Source organism: Arachis ipaensis, chromosome B4, assembly GCF_059453495.1.
Source record: "Arachis ipaensis isolate K30076 ecotype BB chromosome B4, ASM5945349v1, whole genome shotgun sequence".
Classification (NCBI taxonomy): domain Eukaryota; kingdom Viridiplantae; phylum Streptophyta; class Magnoliopsida; order Fabales; family Fabaceae; genus Arachis; species Arachis ipaensis.
The window spans coordinates 143,701,995-143,720,398 of NC_142439.1; the positions used below are offsets into that span (position 1 = coordinate 143,701,995).

Below are 18,404 nucleotides of genomic sequence, written 5' to 3' on the forward strand. Positions count from 1 at the left end.
AGAGGTCTCTCCTATTGGTGTCGGTTGATGCTGAGAGCTGTTCTTGATGAGATGATAATAATTAAATGAGTGGATGATGAAAATGAATACTAATTGATATGTGAGCTCCCTCGGTAGATGCAGTGGTCTGTTCCACTCACTCTGAATTGAGAATTTAAGAGTACTAGTATAACTGAGAACCCATATTGAGACTGTTGAGATTTACTAAGACTGTTGAGACTGAATGTTATTAATGATAATTGTTAGAGACTATAAAATTATAAGGATTAAATACTGAAATGAATAATCATGACATTGAAAGAGATGATGATTTGTATAAGGAAAAAATGATATTTAAAGACCACTAATATAGTTGAGATTTAGTTTACCTACCTTGAATCGGATTGCTAAGAACCCTAGGCTTGAACCTTGAATGATGAAGATTAAGATTGCCTAGCGGGTTCATGTGGTTATACATAGTTTCTATTTGAAATTATTGCCCTATTGAAAACCCTATAAAGGGATGATGTTCTCACCCGTTTCAGAAACTATTATATTTCAAATGCAGGTCTCGTGCTTCTCACTGAACGGGAGGTTTATCTGAAAGGACAGCGAAGAAGACATTTTATTCTGCTTTAATTTTAAACTCTCTCCTTCTTTTGGAAACTCTTATATTATGCTCTTGTTTTAAAGACTTGTCGTTAGAGGCTTATGATATATTTTGGAAAGATAAGTTATGTATATCTAACTGTTTTACTGTTGTAACTCTAGCCGGCTAATCTTCGCGAGCCGAGACTAGATGATACTTTTATACATACTTATATATGTCTCTTTACTGTTACTCTTCTGTTTTACTATTATTCTTCCGTCAAGCTTTTGATTATCTACGTTCCCGATGCGCTTATGTTTACTTTCGAGTGTGAACAATTGGCGAATTGTCTTTCATTTTAGTTTTAAATCTTTTTGCAGGCTTCTAGTATAATATTCCTTTCCATATCTATAAGTATTTATATCCCAACTTGAGTCGTAACACCAAACCATACTTAAACATAAGACAATGAATGATAGAGTGTTACAACCACCCCGTTCTATTATGATGTATTTCATTATAATTGTAGAGTACTGTGTAATTCCATGCTTATGACCAATGTTCTGAAAATCGGTTCGAACCGGCCGGTCAAATCGGTCGAATCGTGAACCGGACAGAAAGATGAATCGGTCAATCATCAAAACCGCGAAATCCAAAAAGTGGAATTGAACTGGCAAACCGACCGGTAACCAGTCGGTCGAACCAAACCGTGACTCGGCCAGTTTTTTGGACGGCAACAAAATGCTGCCATTTTTTCCCTCTGAATCCCTAAATGTCCAAAATTCCGAGATCCCTAATTGCCTTCCCTTCTCTGCTTCAGTGCTTGTGCTTCTCAGTTCTCATTCATCGAGCAGACTTCACTGAGCTGCTTCCAACGCCTCACTCAGTCACTATCACACCGTCACACGGGTCGAGCCACCGCTGTCGAGAACTGAGAAGTGAGAACGCCTCACTCACACGGGTCGAGCCACCGCAGCAGCCGTCGCGAACTGAGAAGGTGCCTTTGCTGTCTCCCACCGCCTCACTCTCACTCTCCCTGTTGCATGTTCTGTTGAAGCCTTGAAGGTGCCTTCACTGTCTCCTACTCTCCCTGTTTTATTTTTCTTTGAACTGTGTATTGTGAAACTGTGAACTGATTCAAGACTCAACTGATTGGAGGGAGCTAAACTGTACTGTGATTATTGATTAGTGATTACTGAAACTGAACTGTGATTCAACATGATGAACACCGAAACTGTGAACTTTGAAATTTGTCTCCCTGTTTTATTTTTCTTTGAACTGTGTAGTGTGAAACTGTGAACTGATTCCGATCCTGCTAAAATGAACTGTGATTACTAATTAGTGATTACTGAAACTGAACTATGATTCAACATGATGAACACCAAAACTGTGAACTTTGGTTAATAATTGTTGTTTATTGATTAGTGATTAACTGATTACTGAAGCTGAACTGATTTTGGTTTGTTTACTAAACTGAATTTTGTTATTTGTTGGATAATTGTGAATAATTTTGGATGTTGTTTGTTGTGCACTTGAGAGTTGAGATTATTGGGTTAAAAATGCTTCAAGCTTGTGTGATTTGTTTTTAGAGGTGATTGAATGGATTGGACCTGATAATATTGTTAATGTAGTGACAGATAATGCCGCAAATTATGTTGCTGGTGGTAGGCTTACTAATAAGAAATTTGAAAATATTCACTGGTCACCTTGTGCTGCTCATTGCTTGAATCTTATTTTAAAAGATATAAGTAGCATGCCACATATTTCTAACCTTGCAACACGTGCTTCAAAGATTACCGTGTTTGTATATAATCATACAATGTTCTTGTCCTGGCTAAGACAAAGAGATGATTGGAGGGAGATTGTTCGTCCAGGTGCAACTCGTTTTGCCACTGTCTTCCTCACATTGATGACTATCTTTGAGCGCAAATCAGATTTACAATCATTGGTTGTTGATACACACTTTACCGGACACAAATTAGGAAGAAGTGCTAATGGTAGAGCTGTGAGTGCAATTATCCTATACAATAAATTTTGGGATGATTGTTTTACTGCATGCCAAATTATGAGTTCGTTGATTAAATTGCTGAGGTTGGTAGATGCCAATGATAAACCATTATTGGGAATTATTTATGAAGGTATGCTGAGGTCAGAAAATGGAATCAAAGAAATGTTCAAGCATAGGAAGACTGCATATCAACCTTACACAGAGATTATCAACTCAAGATGGGACAAACATTTGAAAAAAAAAATCTTCACGCAACAGCCTATTTCTTGAATCCTGCTTGCTTTTTTCTGAAAATTATAGAGAAGCACCTGATGTCATGCGAGCTTTACTTGATCTTGTTACATTGCATTGCAAGATTAATAATTTAGATTTAGTTGAGGCAATGAAAGAAATACACTTATATAGAGATCGAAAGGAAAGCTTTGATAGGCCTCAAGCTGTTCCAGCCGCAAAAAAACTTCAACCTGGTAATAATATATGTTTGATAATAAGATTTAGTTATTTACTTATTTTATGTTTTGGTTTCCTTAATTTGATAACTAATACTTGAGATATGGGATTGTAATTTGTAGATGAATGGTGGAGGTTGTTTGGTAGTTCTGCTCCATGTTTACAAAAAATGGCAGTTCGCATTCTTAGCCAAGCATCTGTTTCTTCAGGGTGTGAAAGGAATTGGAGTCTTTTTTATCAAATTCATACAACAAGAAGGAATAAATTGGAGCATGATAGGCTAATAAGTGATATTGTGTATGTTACATATAATTTGCATCTTAAATCCAGGTAATATATATTTCATCCTTTCATTTCATATCATTAGATTTTGTATAGTTAATATACTAGGCTTATCATATATTGTATTTAATTTGTTAGGAAGGAAAGAAAAAAAAAAAGAAAGCAAAAGTTGCAATATGATCTAATCGATATTAAAAGTATTGATAAGGTTGATTTTTGGGTGACGAAAGAGGTTGTTGAAAAAGAGCCTGATCTTCCAAGTAATATTGAATGAAGACTTGCTTGGTGAGTATTATAGTTTATTGATCAGACAATAAATTACAATAGCTTTGATCTTTAATTTATTGATAATGTGTTATATTTTCTTAGATGAGATTGATGCTGATTTAGATCAAGGTGGTGGTGGTGGTAGTAGTAGTACATTTTATGCTGCACCACTTGCTTTTTCTGGTCCAAGTAGTGGAAATGAAGGTGATGATATCAATGACGCAAATCTGCAGCAAGTTATGGAGGATTTTGATGATTGATGACAAACTTGGATCATTTTGATGCTGCTATGTTATGTTTGATTGGTTGTTTTGTTTTTTGACTTTTGAATTTGTATTTGAATGAGATTATAACATTCTAGTTTATATAGTACTTTTAATTTGAATGATATTTTAAAGTTTAGATTGGACTATAATTATATTTTTATGTGCTTATTTATATTTTATTTATTATTTTATTATAAAACGGTTTTTTCAGTTCAACTACGGTCGAACCGATTGAACCTATGAACTAATGAACCAATAGCTAAAGCGGTTCGGTTTTCAGAACCTTGCTTCTGACAAACCTTTGGATTCGATCATTTTTTGTATTTTTCACCATTGTCTGATCAAAATTAATTTGCTAATAGATTCAAAATTGACTTCACAAAACTCCAGTCAAAACAAAGGTTCATGCAAAATTAACCACATTAGATAATATTCAAAATCATCTCCAAAATATTATCTTCATAAATTTTCTATTGTGTCAAATATCTTTAAAATAAATTTAGTCCAAAACTCAACTCTAAACTCTAATACCACTTGTTAGGATTTTAGACGATGACTAAAGTGCATACTAGAGCTAACGAAAGCAGAATTTAGCAAAATTTGACACAAAAAATTAACGTGGTTCAACTTAAAGTCTACATTCACGAACAAAGACGATAAATAAATATTTCACCATAAAATATATCAAAGATACAAATAGGTGACAACACCGCAATACGTAAATCAAAATCTCTAGTGAGATACCAAATAGATGACCAAATATTCAAATAAACCTAAGTCTCAAATACATCCAAAATACTTATTAGTACTAAACTAAATGGTATATAGTCTCAACTTTCAAGAGAAGTAAATAAGAACAAATACTTTTCACCAAAAATAAAGAGAAGACACACAAGACTGACATAAATCTTCTCTAACCAAAAGAGAGACCAACAAATAAACTTGGTATACAAAATACAAATGTCGAAGAATTCTAAAATTCTAACCAAAGAGTTCTTACACCCAATGGGTCTCTAACTCCATGGACTACATTATAGAATGCTTGATTATGAAACATCAAACCCTAATCCTTTATATATGCACCAATGAAGCCACCAAACATACAAAAATATGAACACACAAATTGTATTATTCATACAAGTCTCCAATATAAATACAACAAAGTCACTAAACATACATACCTACCAAACACACATGTATGTGAATACAAAATTTGAATTTCTTACATTCACATCCAAAATTACTATGCATGTTCAAACATCTTAACCATTTGATCAAACTTTAAACAATTTTTCGATCATCTTCCCTCAAAATTCTACCAATGTATGTAACCAAAATTTGATCACCATACATCCAAAATTGATTTTGATTTTCTTCACAAAAACTTTAGACACCATGGCTTCAAACCGAAGTTCTAAGCGAAGAGAACCTCGCCACGATTAAGAAGTTATTGGGAGGGTCATTGTTGCACCCTAGCTTTTCACGCATGTTGGAGTAAATTCAAGTCGGTGCTTAATTGTGAGCACAATAATGTACACACAGAACTTCAACTCATTTTATTATTTGTAACCTTACCTTGTTGGTTATCAATGAATCAATATATTTTCCATTTTTAACTATTTTGTTGCTTTCATTTAGAATTAATATATTAATTTTTTTAGGTAGACAATGACTTTTTTAAGTAAGGTAAACAATAGGCTTTACAATTAACCCAATAAAATAAAAAAACGCTCCACCCCGAAATTACCTTTTAAACCTTAATATTAGGATAACCATCCGTACACCTAGTGAATTGAACATTCATCCATTGTTAACCTGGCATGAGTAAATCAAATACAAAAAATAACCATCCAATTAAAAATAATCAACTTAGTCATCTGCATACCTATTGAATTTGAACATCCGACATATCTATTATTCACATTGCTTAGTATCCTCTCATTATACTTTTCCTTAATATAATAGGAGGTGATATATATTCTCCTAAGATTTTCCACATCTTTGGTTGACTATTAATATATGTTGTTCGCGGGTAATAATAGATCACATGAACTTTTTCCTACTATATGATGAATGATGATGATGAATGAAATGTCTGAGCCACGTGAGACACAAGGCTTCTTTAATTTACTTGTGTTGGTGTCAGAAAGAGTAAAATCTATCTTCTTCCTTGTGCAGTTGTGAATGACCCAAACAATAAACAGAACAGTACATAACAACAGTTTGTGGCTATTTTAATTTAATTTTCTAGCCCTAGCTGTAAAGTTTAGAACAAAATTATGCAAACAAAATAAAGAGTGATGATTGAAGTCAAAACCATATTTTATGCTGATAAATAGAATTATAGAAGTTGACTAGAACCATATACAAAAGGAAAATGATGGTACAAATGGGATATGATGATCAAAACTTACAAGAACAAGGACGTTTCAGTGGAAGCAATTGGAATTGCGTGTTTGCATGCTGTTTATGTAAGTGAAGAGACAAGGTTGGATTTAGTAAGATTCCACTATTAAAGGGGACCACTTCCCATACTCCATTCACAAAAAAAGGAAAAAAAGAAGAGAAAAATGTACTGGGTTACAAGTTACAATCCATAATAAAAAGTATAATTTATAACTAAAGTTGTTATGATATACATTAGAAAAGTCACAACACTTTTCTTCTATTCTATTCTGTACATTTTTCAGTTTGTATTGTAAACATCTTTTTATATTGAGATATAACATAATAAAATTGTAACTTTAAAAGTTGTACAAAGGAGGCAGTATGAAAACCCTTAGATTAAACATGTCTTCAAAAGCTATGTTGAAAACTTTGTTAATAGGAAAACTAAATAGTCTCCGGTTGGTTACTATTTTCACATTTTAATTTTGATATTAGCCTCACAATAATATTTCTAGTCTTATTGGAGTTTGATGTATTTCACTATTGAAATTAGCTTTTACAAATCTGACTCTCTAATTTGTCAAATCTCAAATTTTTGTCTTCATAAAATTGAACCATCGGATTATTTTAGAAATTTTGTTACCACTCAAATTTAAAGGACTAATTTGTTAATTAAAATAAAAAAAAATCTATATTAGAAAGAAAATATACCGACTAACCATTAGAGTGGATAACATAATCTTTCTCCACATCTAAAAAAATCAGCCGTTATTATTTTCCTTGGGTTCCAAAATCATTTTTGTAGCACCAGGTATCTGGAAATCCAAACTCATTTGTTGAGTCAATGGCCCAATTAAAGAAATGGATTTGGGCTCCGTAGTTTTCCACATTTTCTTATGACAACGACTTCCCCCTGTGGAGGATAGTTTGTAGTTTTCTTCTTTGGGCTTAGGCCTGGATTTCTTACAAAAATAAAAAAGAATACTCAATAAAAAGGTCCTTTGTGGTTTTTGGGATTAAGTGCTGTTATTTGTACCCGTACCTTTACAAAATATATGGAAGTCCAAGAGAAAAGAAAATTGGCAAAAAATTTGGCTACGTTGTAAGAGAAAATGTGACCAAAAAAATTTGTTAGAAAAAGGAAAGGAATGTCTGTCCGACCCAATCCATGAACAAAAACAAAAAGAAAGGAATAAGGATAAGAAAGAGACATAAAAAAGAGGAAAACACAGGAATTAGAAGTGTCACATACAAATGACATTTCTGACATTTCTCCAATTATACTAGTCTTCTCAATCTAAAATAATATACCAGATAAAATATACACTTAAAATAAAACTGAATGATCAAATAGACAAATCCACACCGCAATCAAAATCATTGCTGGAACTCTATCCTATCTATATCGTATGCACTCATCATCAAGATGTGATATACAATTATGTATCTTGAGAATAATATCTCAAATTAATTGTTAAATAATATTTAGTTGGAAATTTTAGTTTGTAATAATATCTCAACTTGTTTGACTTTTGTGTTTTGAAAGCCGGCACAACAAGTTCTGCTTGGGAGCGCAAAAGTCCACTATGAGACATTGAAAGTAAGGTCAAATTGGTAAAATTACTAATAATAGGATTGAATGAACCCATTAGTGATATCAAATCATAAAAATAAAAAACATTTTATTAACGACGACTTTTAACATATATTTTTTTAAATATTTAAATATCAAAGTTTAACGGTCTCCATATATATTTAGGTATTTTTATCTCAAATTAGTTTAAATTCAACAAAATCACTCATACAATATAGCGTGAATCACACTTTTTCTTTTTCATATTTTCTCTTTTTTATTATATATTTTCTCATTTTTTTTGCTTCTTCTATTATTACTGATATTATTGTAACATTTTTTTGTTTTATTTATCTTGTTTTTATTCTTGTTAATAAAATGATAAAATAAAAAGATTTACGAAAAAGTGAAACAAAAAAAATACAAAATAAAAAAAGAAAAAAATAGTGATGATGAAGACGAAAAAGAAGGGGATGAGGAAAGTTTTGAATTATGTAAAATTTACTAAAAGAATAACACCAGAAATTTTTTATCGTAACACAGAAAATTTTTTAATTTTGATACATAAATTTTTTAACCGTGACACATGTTTTTGTTAAGAGAGTGAAATAAGAATAACTATGAAAAGGTGAAACAAAAAAGAAAAGATAAATAAAAAGAAAATGATGACGAAAAAAAGAAGATAAGGAGGAAGGAGAGATTTAAATTGTGTAGAATTTATCAAAAAAATAACACCGAAACTTTTTAAGCGTGACACATGATGTTTCTTAATTTTAACACAAAAATTTCTTTGCCGCGACATAAGAAATTTCTTAACCAATTAGAAGTTATCAAAAACAAAAATAACACTGAAATTTTTTAACCATGACATAATAAATTTTTTAATTGTGACACATGAAATTTCTTAAACAACTAAAAGTTATGAAAAAAACTTTGTTAACTTTGTTCATTTGAAAATTTCTTGTGTCATTCGTCAAAAGTTTCTATGTCATTTTAATTAAATGATGTATTTTTTTATTATTAAACTGATTGAGTAGTATTGAACTCATATATAAGAGTATGGTCATTTTTGTGTTTTTTGTAATAAACTATTGTATTTTTTAGTTCTAAAATGTATTTGAATATATTTTGTTGATTGATTGAGTTAAGATTTATAAATTTGTGATTTTAAAAAATTTTGCGTGTCATTTACTAAAATTTTTTATGTAATTTTTAATTAAATAATATATTTTTGTTATCATTAAATTGAAAGTATGATTTTGAACTAATATATAAGAGATTTAGTCATTCTTGTATATTTTGAAAAGGTTGTATCTATTACACATGATTTGGACATTCAAGCCGTATTAAAGAATGTTGGAATAATCTCAGATGGAACTAAAACTTATAATCGCATTGCCATTGTCAATGCAATAAAAAAGACTAAGACTCGTTAAATTGAGCTTGAACTTGTGCGCTTTCAAGATAAGAGTGATGTGTTATTGCGAAAGATTCGTGTGTGCTTTGATGCTAATTTAGTTGAAAATATTCCATGTCTTTTTAATAGATCTTCAGGTGTTATTTTATGCAAAACAAAGTCCAATTCCATTATAATACCTGTGTAATGTTTGTTTGAATCCAAATATTATTATTATTAAGTGTGAAAAACAGGAATCCATTATTGATTCCCCATAAATAAATATACTTGTATTCAGTTGATCTATGCTCTTTAGGCATTTCTGATGATTTGTATTATTTTCCTTGTTCTTCTCTTTCTGATTATCTGAAATTTCTTTATTACTTCATTTGTTGTTATCGCGTGATTTAACATTTTGTAAAATATAATTTTGAATGTAATAATTTGATGTATTTTTTGAATTTAAAATATATTGTATTTTGTTGATTGAGTGAGTCAAGATTTTAAAATTGTATTTTTTATCAAAAATTTTTATGTCATTTATAACTAAATGATGTGCTTTTGTTATTACTAAACCAATTATGTGATAATAAGAAACAAATGATGATGTTAATGGTAATGATGTATTAATAACGGAAGAAGAGAAAAAAAGATGAAGAAAAAAGATAAAAAAAAGAAAAGAACGTATAAAAATAATAGAATGTGCATAAATAATTTTTTTTTTTTAAATTTGAATATTCACACAGTTTAAATGAATTAAAATATTTAAAACTTAATATTAATTAAATTTCCCCCATTTCACGTAAGTATAATACTATTTGTTTAAAGTTAGGGCTTAGGATTGAAGTTTTGGAATGTTGATTGACCAGTTTCTAATTTTCTATTTGTCTAGATGTGTGGGAGTTAAGCTGGTCCAAATGGCGTTCAACAATATAGCAAGTAACCTAATCTTGATCATTCAAAACATACAAGACAACAAATACCATTAAATTAAGATGGTGTGAGAATATCAACGCCTTTGTCGGCAAAAAAAAACTATTGATTGATATAATGATATGTGAAATTTGAAAAGTTGACAATAATCCCTTTGAAAAATCCACTACAACCCAAGTTGCCTAAAGAACCTTACAATGTACCTTTAACATCTTGAGTAATGCCAATGAGCCATAGCTCACACGGCATTCCGCCCCCTTCCTATCTCAAAGATTTTGGGTAAAATGCTACGTGAAAAAAAAAAAAAAAATCAGCCACATTTTATTTGGGTAATTGTTCTTGTTTCAATAAGCATGGCCACCATTCAGTGAGCTCTGTTTCAAATTACAGGGAACTAAACTTCAAGTAATGCAATAAAATAATGTCATTGTAAACAATCAAATCTTATTGAAAACCAAACTCAATGTTGCACTGTAACAGAAAGAAGTGAAAAAATTGATTTGGACTTCCATAAATAACAGAAATTTAAAACTTGTTACAGGAAAAAATAAGAAGATTTCAATGCATTTTTTTTCCTTGGAGTGAGCAAAAATGATCCTGTCCAAGAATTGTTCTTCATCTGCTATGAATCCACCACAAGAGATTAGTATATGAGTTACCATCATCAAACCCCTTCAACATCCTAATGTTGTTCAATGCATTTTCCTTATCATAAATCCCTTGCAATGCATAGGTAAAACCCTTCCAACCTTCTACATTTGTTTTACCCTTCAAAGAAGGTAAAGTCCATTCAACAAGCTCCTTAGCATAAACACCATCAGAGAACAAAGGTTCAGTGATTGGCAACAATGGCAGCACTTGTATGCTAAGCCTACAATATCTACAATCCGCTGAAGCCCACCATAGCTTAGTGTCCCTCTTATTAGACCACAGAATCCCAACAATTCTATTATCTTTTGAGAAATCTTGTTCATACAAATTGTCCTCCGATTTCACATGCCACCATGTTTGTGCAGCTTGGATCTCCAATGCTAAGAGGGTTGATCCGGTATCAAAAAGGCGCGAGTCCTCGAACGCTAGCCCCATCAATGCTGCTGCATAGTATGCATTCACAGCTTCACTAGTACTCTCTTGATTTCTTCCATCCTCGAATTCGGTCACTCCTGAAGCCCAAGAATGCAGAATGTAGAGATCAAACATCCTCAACCGCGGATAATTAGCATTGAATCTTGGCCCCAAGTTCAAGAAATCAGTGACAAGTGAATAGGCTTGTGGCTTGTACTCTTGTCCCCAATCAGGATCAATCTTTGCAAGAACAGAAATTCCATAAATGAAGTATCCTATATGGTAATGGTGATCATTATAAACACCAAAACCAAAATCACCACCTGAATCATTAGACCCTTGTAGTGTAACAAGTCCACCCCATTTTCTCTCATACAGAAAGCCATTCCCTTTGAGTGTTCCTTTCAACCATGGCTCAATGGTTTCCTTTAGGAACTTAGCAATTTTGGGAATCACAATGGGATAAGACACTTCTTCTGCTATTAGTGCCATTCTTGCAGCTCTGCCAACCAGTTTCCCATAGAAATATGATGAAGTTGTGTTCAAATTTGAGGAATTCAGCTCCTTAACATCTTTGTTAAGTGCTGAAACAATCTCCTTGTATGAACCTTTTTCCACACCTTTGATTGAATGCCATGTTACAGGAACATTCTGAGCTTCCAAAACCCATGAGTCACCAACAACACCAACAAGATCTCCATCAATGCTTCTGTACTTGAAACCATTCAGAACAGTAACATTATTATTGTTCTGTTTGAGAAGCTTGAGATGAAGAGGGTGAGCCAGCATTAGAAGCTCCCCGGATCTTCTCGTCTGCCATTTATACACAACCCTGAAATGCTTCTTGATATCTGCATCACCAGAGACAGGGTAACAAGAACTGAACCTGTCAAGTATTTCCCCACAGTTTGAACCGTTGTTGTTAGAATCATCAGGCAATGCTGCAACTCTAACGATTCCATAGAACGGATTCGACAAAATCTTGGAGCCTTTGTTATACAATGCTATTGGAGAAGATGTATAAAAGATCCACGTCTGATTGTTGTTGAGCTTAAGAGTGTACTTGGTTTTGTCATCATTGGAAGGAAACAAGGAAACAATGGAGTGTGGTGTTGTAATAGAGAGACTAGTTGGTTTTGTAAGAGAAGCGGTTATAAAGGGACTTCCTTTAAGAAGAAAGAACCTTAGATTGGAAGAGGGTATGTCTAAAGTGACACCAAGATCACTATAGGATGAGATTACATGATCTTTTTTTGTTGGGGTGGTTGTTTTTTGAGTAGAAGAAGAGATGGTGATGTCAGGGACAAAAACCTGGTACAACATGGCAGCAGAGAATAAGAGAAAAGGGTAAGAGACAGAAAGAGAAGAGTTAGAGGATTTGATGAGGTAAGGGTGGAAGTACTCATGTTGGTCACCGTTTTTGAGAACAAAGTTTTGGAAGAAAGAGTTGGTTGGGAGTGGAGATTGAAGGAGGTTTTGGGAGAAGAATGTTGATGGATCTGGTAGGACTGTGGACTGAACTTCTGGGAAGAGGAATGGTGGAGAAGAAGGCATTTTTAGTGGTGGTGGTGGGTGGGTGGCGGCGGAGGAAGAGAAGAGAGGGTGATTATTGGTGAATGGTGGTGATGGTGACAATGACAAATAAAGTTGAGTGGTGAGGAGTTTTTTATATGAAAGAATTGAGGAATAAGATTAACAATTGATTGGGATTTAGGAGAGTAATTAAATGCTAGATATTGACTACTTGACAAGGATTAATTGTGAATTTGTGATGCAAGGTAAAGGCCTAAATTAAAGGGAAACACTATTTTATACATATATAAGTAGAAATAATTGATTTCAAAATTATTATTCAAAAGTTATTTGAATATATAAATTTTATTAAATGATTAGAAAAATTTGTTTATTACCATTAGTATATTAAAATTAAATTTTCATAGATAGCCAAACTATTTAATAGTGAATTTTAAAACTATAGGCTACTCTCTACAATATTTTTATTATATAGTATTTTAGTATTAAAAGAAATTATAAAACCTTTTTTGCTTTAATTTAAAGGTTTATTCTAATGCTTTATTAATTAGAATTTGATTTTAATATACTGCTTGTATAAAAAAAATTTAAACACATCAAATTACATTCTGTTATAGGAAAAATAACAATTTTTTTATTAATGACGTAAATGATTATTTAAAAGATGAATTTATTATTATGCTCATTATTTTTTTAACAAAATGAGTTTATAGATAGTAAAATGAAAACAATAGTGAAAATACACAAATATTCTTATATATCTACCATGTCATATTTTAAAATATTTGGAGTGAAAAACTAGCTAAACTAAAATATGAATTACATATATATACGGCTTTTTATATAAAATATAAATGATTTAGTTATTTTGTATTTTAAGAACATATTTGAAGAGGATAATAATAGAAACATATTAATTTTTTGATACATTCAATTTATTAAAAATAAAAAAAATATTTTTTAAGTATTTTTAATAAATTCTTATTTTTATGATTTTTTAGAATGTGTGTATTTTTAAGATACACATTTTAGTGAGATCTAAATATTTTTTTTTGTTTCGTTGTCTAACTGTATGCATAAGATAAAATTCAAATTCAAATTTCTGACACTTTGTTAAGTAAACTCGACTAATCTAAATTAGCTGCAAGATCTAAATATAAAATATAGGAAGATTTTCAAGTGTACCGTCATACCAGTATATCATTGATTTTTAACCGTTGATCTTAATTATATATATTATATATATTTTTTATAATTAAGATCAACGGTTAAAAATCACTGATACATCGGTATAACGGTACACTTGAAAATTTTTCTAAAATATATACTTATAAACAAGACATATAAAATGTTATACATAATTTGTAAGAAGCACTTGTTGAAAATACCTCACTTTATTACTCAACAAGAAGGTTGAATTTGCAGCCAACTCCTTTGTCAGTTCCTTCACACACATGATATAGATGACCGTTAGACTAATCACTTTGTATAAAAGACTAAAAGTACTATATATTATTTGAGACTAAAATTAAATAAATATTTTAACAAATTGAATTATTGAAGCGACGTTACTTAGCAAGTAACAAGCGACCGTTTGAAGAAGGAACATGTATTTGACTTTATGCTAATAGTGCCAAGTTATTCTTAGAGATGAATATACTCAATTAGGGGATTGGTGTGTGTATTCAATTATTCATAACAATTAGGTTAGATCTAATTAAATTTGATTTTACAAGTATATTTTTTATATACATTACTTGAGTAACCAAAGTTTTATATCTATTGCTAAAATAAAGCACCGTACCTTACAATGATGTGTGTAGATCCAAAAGGGAATATAATTTACATAGGATTTAGTGAGGCAAACAATTTTGTAGAGCTGTTCAAGGAAATCTTTTATATTGGCAAAGTTAATAGGCATGATAGGGAAAAAAAGCTAAAAGATTCTATTTCCAAATAAACCCATTTGTGAATCCCATTTAATTTTGATAGGAAAAAAAGATATTGAACACATGTACTGAGCACAATACTTATTTGGTGTTATTAAGTTTATAGAAAAAGATTTTTTTTTAGTATATTTAACAAATTTTTAGTAATAAAATAAAAGTATTAAAAAATTAAAAAAAATATTTTTTAAAAAAATTACAATTTATATTTTTTTTAAAATATTTTTTAAACAAATATTTTTAAATGATAAATAAATTAAAAATATTTTTATATTATTATACTTAAATATAATTAATAAATAAAAAAATTATATAAGATATCAAAATAAAAAATTATTATTATTTTCTTAAAAAATATTTTAAAAAAATTAAAACTCACCAAACCAAATCCATAGTTTAATTTCCCCCTTAAAAGAATTATGTATGTGGTGATCGATGGTTACGTTGAGATCTGCTGCTTGTATTCAGAACTATTTTTGTTTTCTCTAGAGGGCCACGTGGGTACATTCTTTGATAACAAAAATCCAAAAGGCCTGCTCTCTCAGAAATATTGAAATAATGGAGAATTTGATTTATGTCTGAATTGTATTTTTCAAGTTTCCAAGATAAGATTCATAGAATATAATATATGATCATATCACCTGTATTTATTCTTATTTTATTTTTTTGCTGTCTTGATCATAGATATGTTGATACAAGTTTCAATTATGTTGAATATTCTTGTTAGAAAAAGTATATCACAATAAAGAATAAAATAAATAATTATTCTCCAAATACAAATTATTTTACCATACAAATCTATATAAATCATTTTTTTTAAATCATCTCTGTACACGCATTTTACGCACATACATTTCACACACCTCTTAATTCAACTGATTTCAATCAACGCACCGTTTTTCTTCTTCTTCTTGCTGTACATCCTTCTTCTCCTTCTTTATCGTCGTCACCAACACTACTACATCCTCCTCCTCCTCCTCCTCCTTATTTTTTCGTTGGAATTTCTTCTCCTTCTTCCTTTTCCTCCTTCTCCTCCTTATTTCGTTGTTGAAGATAATGAATAATTCAAGTTCAGATTATCAATTGAATTGAACCAAAGCGAAATTAATTATTGTTTTGAATCCAATCAAGTAGTTTGGGTGTGGTTCGATTCTAGTTAATTTTTTCGTTAGTAGTTTATGATTGTGTAGGTGAATAATATTTTATCGTTGATGGTTTGAATTGAATGTAATGTAAAAGTTCTGCATTAAAGAAAATATTTTTCTATATTTGCAGCAAATTTGGGTGTAACACATATTTGGGTGTATTCTTTAAGAATTTTTGGTGTATGTATGATGATAAATTCTGCATAATTCAAAACTCTTTTTCTCCCTCCTCCTCATTTTCTGCTGCTTCTTCTTCTTCTTCTTTTTCATCATCATTATCATCATCTTCTTTTTTTTATTTATCTTTTTTTTTTCTTATTTTATCTTCTTAAGTTTCTTCTTGTTTTACTCTTTTAACAAAAATAAAATAAAAAAAATCAAACAAAGAAGAAGAAGAAACACATAATGATACAAAATTACTTGAAAAATGATGAACTTGCATTTATTCAACTAAAAGAAAGAAATAAATAAGGAAAAAAGAAGAAGAAAAAAATGCAGCATTAGAGAAAATACTTTTCTGTATTTGCAGCAAATTTGGGTGTAACACGAAGATATTTGGGTGTATTCTTAAGAATTTTCGGTGTATATATGCTGATAAGTTCTGCATAATTAAAAACTTTTCATCTTCCTCCTCCTCATCTTCTACAACTTCTTCTTCTTTTTCATCATCATCACCATCTTCTTTTTTTTCTTATTCATCTTTTTTTGTTTGTTTTACCTTCTCAAGTTTCTTCTTGTTTTACTCTCTCACCAACACCACCTCCTCCTCCTCCTCCTCTTCTTCCTCCTTCTTTTTTCATTGGAATTTCTTCTCCTCCTTCCTTTTCCTCCTTCTCCTCCATCATCAGTTATCTCGTTGTTGAAGATAATAAATAATTTAAATTCAGATTGTCAATTGAACCAGAACGAAATTGATTATTTTGAATCCATCACGTGGCTGAGGTGTGGTTCGATTCTAATTAATGTTTTCGTTAGTAGTTTATGATTTTGTAGGTGAATAATGTTGTTTTTGTTTTGTGAAAATTGTTGTTCATCGTTGATAGTTTGAATTGAATGTAATGTAAAAGTTCTGCATTAAAAAAAATATTTTTCTGTATTTACAGCAAATTTGGGTGTAACACGAAGATATTTGAGTGTATTCTTTAAGAATTTTTTGTGTATATGTGCTGATAAGTTCTGCATAATTCAAAATTCTTCTTCTCCCTCCTCCTTATCTTCGGCTGCTGCTTCTTCTTTTTTTTCATCATCATCATCTTTTTTTTTTTCTTATTCATCTTTTTTTTCTTGTTTTATCTTCTCAAATTTCTTCTTGTTTTACTCTTTTAACAATAATAAAAACAAAAAATTCAAAAAAAAGAAAAAGAAAAAACACATAATGGTACAAAATTACTTAGAAGAGGGATGAACTTACATTCATTCAACTAAAATAAAGAAAGAAATAAGAAAAAAAACAAAAAAATGCAGCATTAGAGGAAATATTTTTCTGTATTTGCAGCAAATTTGGGTGTAACACGAAGATATTTGGGAGTAACACAGAGATACTTGGGTGTATTGTTTAAGAATTTTCGGTGTATGTGTGTTGATAAGTTCTGCATAATTCAAAATTCTTCTTCTTCCTCCTCCTCATCTTCTGCTGCTTCTTCTTCTTCGTCTTCTTATTTCATATTCTCATAATTCTTCTTGGGAGAAAAAATCAAACAAAGAAGAAAAAGAATACATAATGTTGCAAAATCAACAGAAAAAGAAGGAGGGAAAAAATGCAGCAACAACAACAGTAATTAAAAAACAACGATAAAAATGAGACACGCGAAGAAAAATGAAAAGAAACGCAAAGAAAAAGGAAGAGAAACGCAAAGAAAAAGAAGAAGAAGAAGGAAAAGAAGGAGAAGGAAGAGGAATGTGAAGAAAAAACGACGGTTGTAGTTTTGATTGAGGAAGAAGAAGAAGCATCTTTCATAATGGTGAGTGAGCGCGCTATAGAAATCGTTAAGTAGAGCGCGTGTTAACACGCTTGTATAGGTGAGCGTCCTTTTTGTTGGGTTTGACCCAACTTATATGATTTATAAGTCAAGAAAACTTATACGTATAACATGTTTGTAAAATAAATGTGTTATGATTTAAACATAGGTCTATGATTTAATTTGTATTAAGTTTATGTTTTATTTTTATCGTTTTATAATTCAACCAATTAGGTACAATTATGATTTCGACAACTTTTTGTTGGAATTATAACTATATATAACTATTTCTACTACTAATATTCATATTAAAATATAGTTTTCTCTTTTTTTTTTTAATATCATAACTAGTACTATTAAAGAATCTAAAATGAAATAACTACCTTCGGTTTTATTTACACTAAATTTTGATAATTTTTTTTCTTTGACTTTGTCTATTATAATTATTTTTAATATAACATAAATTAAAAAATTGTGGATAAACAAACACGTTTGATTAATTATATTTGATCAATTCAATCGGCTTTATTTTATTCATCATTACTTGTAAAGTTGAATGTGCTTAAAATTTTTAACTTTTTATTAATCTTTGATAAGGGAATATATATATAGCCATAATTGTTAGC

At 30.4% G+C, this 18,404-nt stretch overlaps 2 protein-coding genes across 2 annotated transcripts; one reads left to right on the forward strand and one right to left on the reverse strand.

Annotated features, from left to right (window-relative positions):
* Positions 1 to 1,340: 1,340 nt before the first annotated feature.
* Positions 1,341 to 3,835, forward strand: LOC148569507 (uncharacterized). The gene is made up of 6 exons (XM_088485096.1): positions 1,341 to 1,565; positions 2,160 to 2,716; positions 2,877 to 3,043; positions 3,149 to 3,356; positions 3,507 to 3,568; positions 3,678 to 3,835. The coding sequence occupies exons 1-6, from the start codon at positions 1,341 to 1,343 to the stop codon at positions 3,833 to 3,835; spliced, it is 1,377 nt and encodes a 458-aa protein (XP_088341222.1).
* Positions 3,836 to 10,553: 6,718 nt separating this feature from the next.
* Positions 10,554 to 12,895, reverse strand: LOC107637330 (glucan endo-1,3-beta-D-glucosidase-like). The gene has a single exon (XM_016340759.3). It carries the CDS (start codon positions 12,748 to 12,750, stop codon positions 10,747 to 10,749), a length of 2,004 nt encoding a protein of 667 aa, XP_016196245.2. The 5' UTR covers positions 12,751 to 12,895; the 3' UTR covers positions 10,554 to 10,746.
* Positions 12,896 to 18,404: the final 5,509 nt, after the last annotated feature.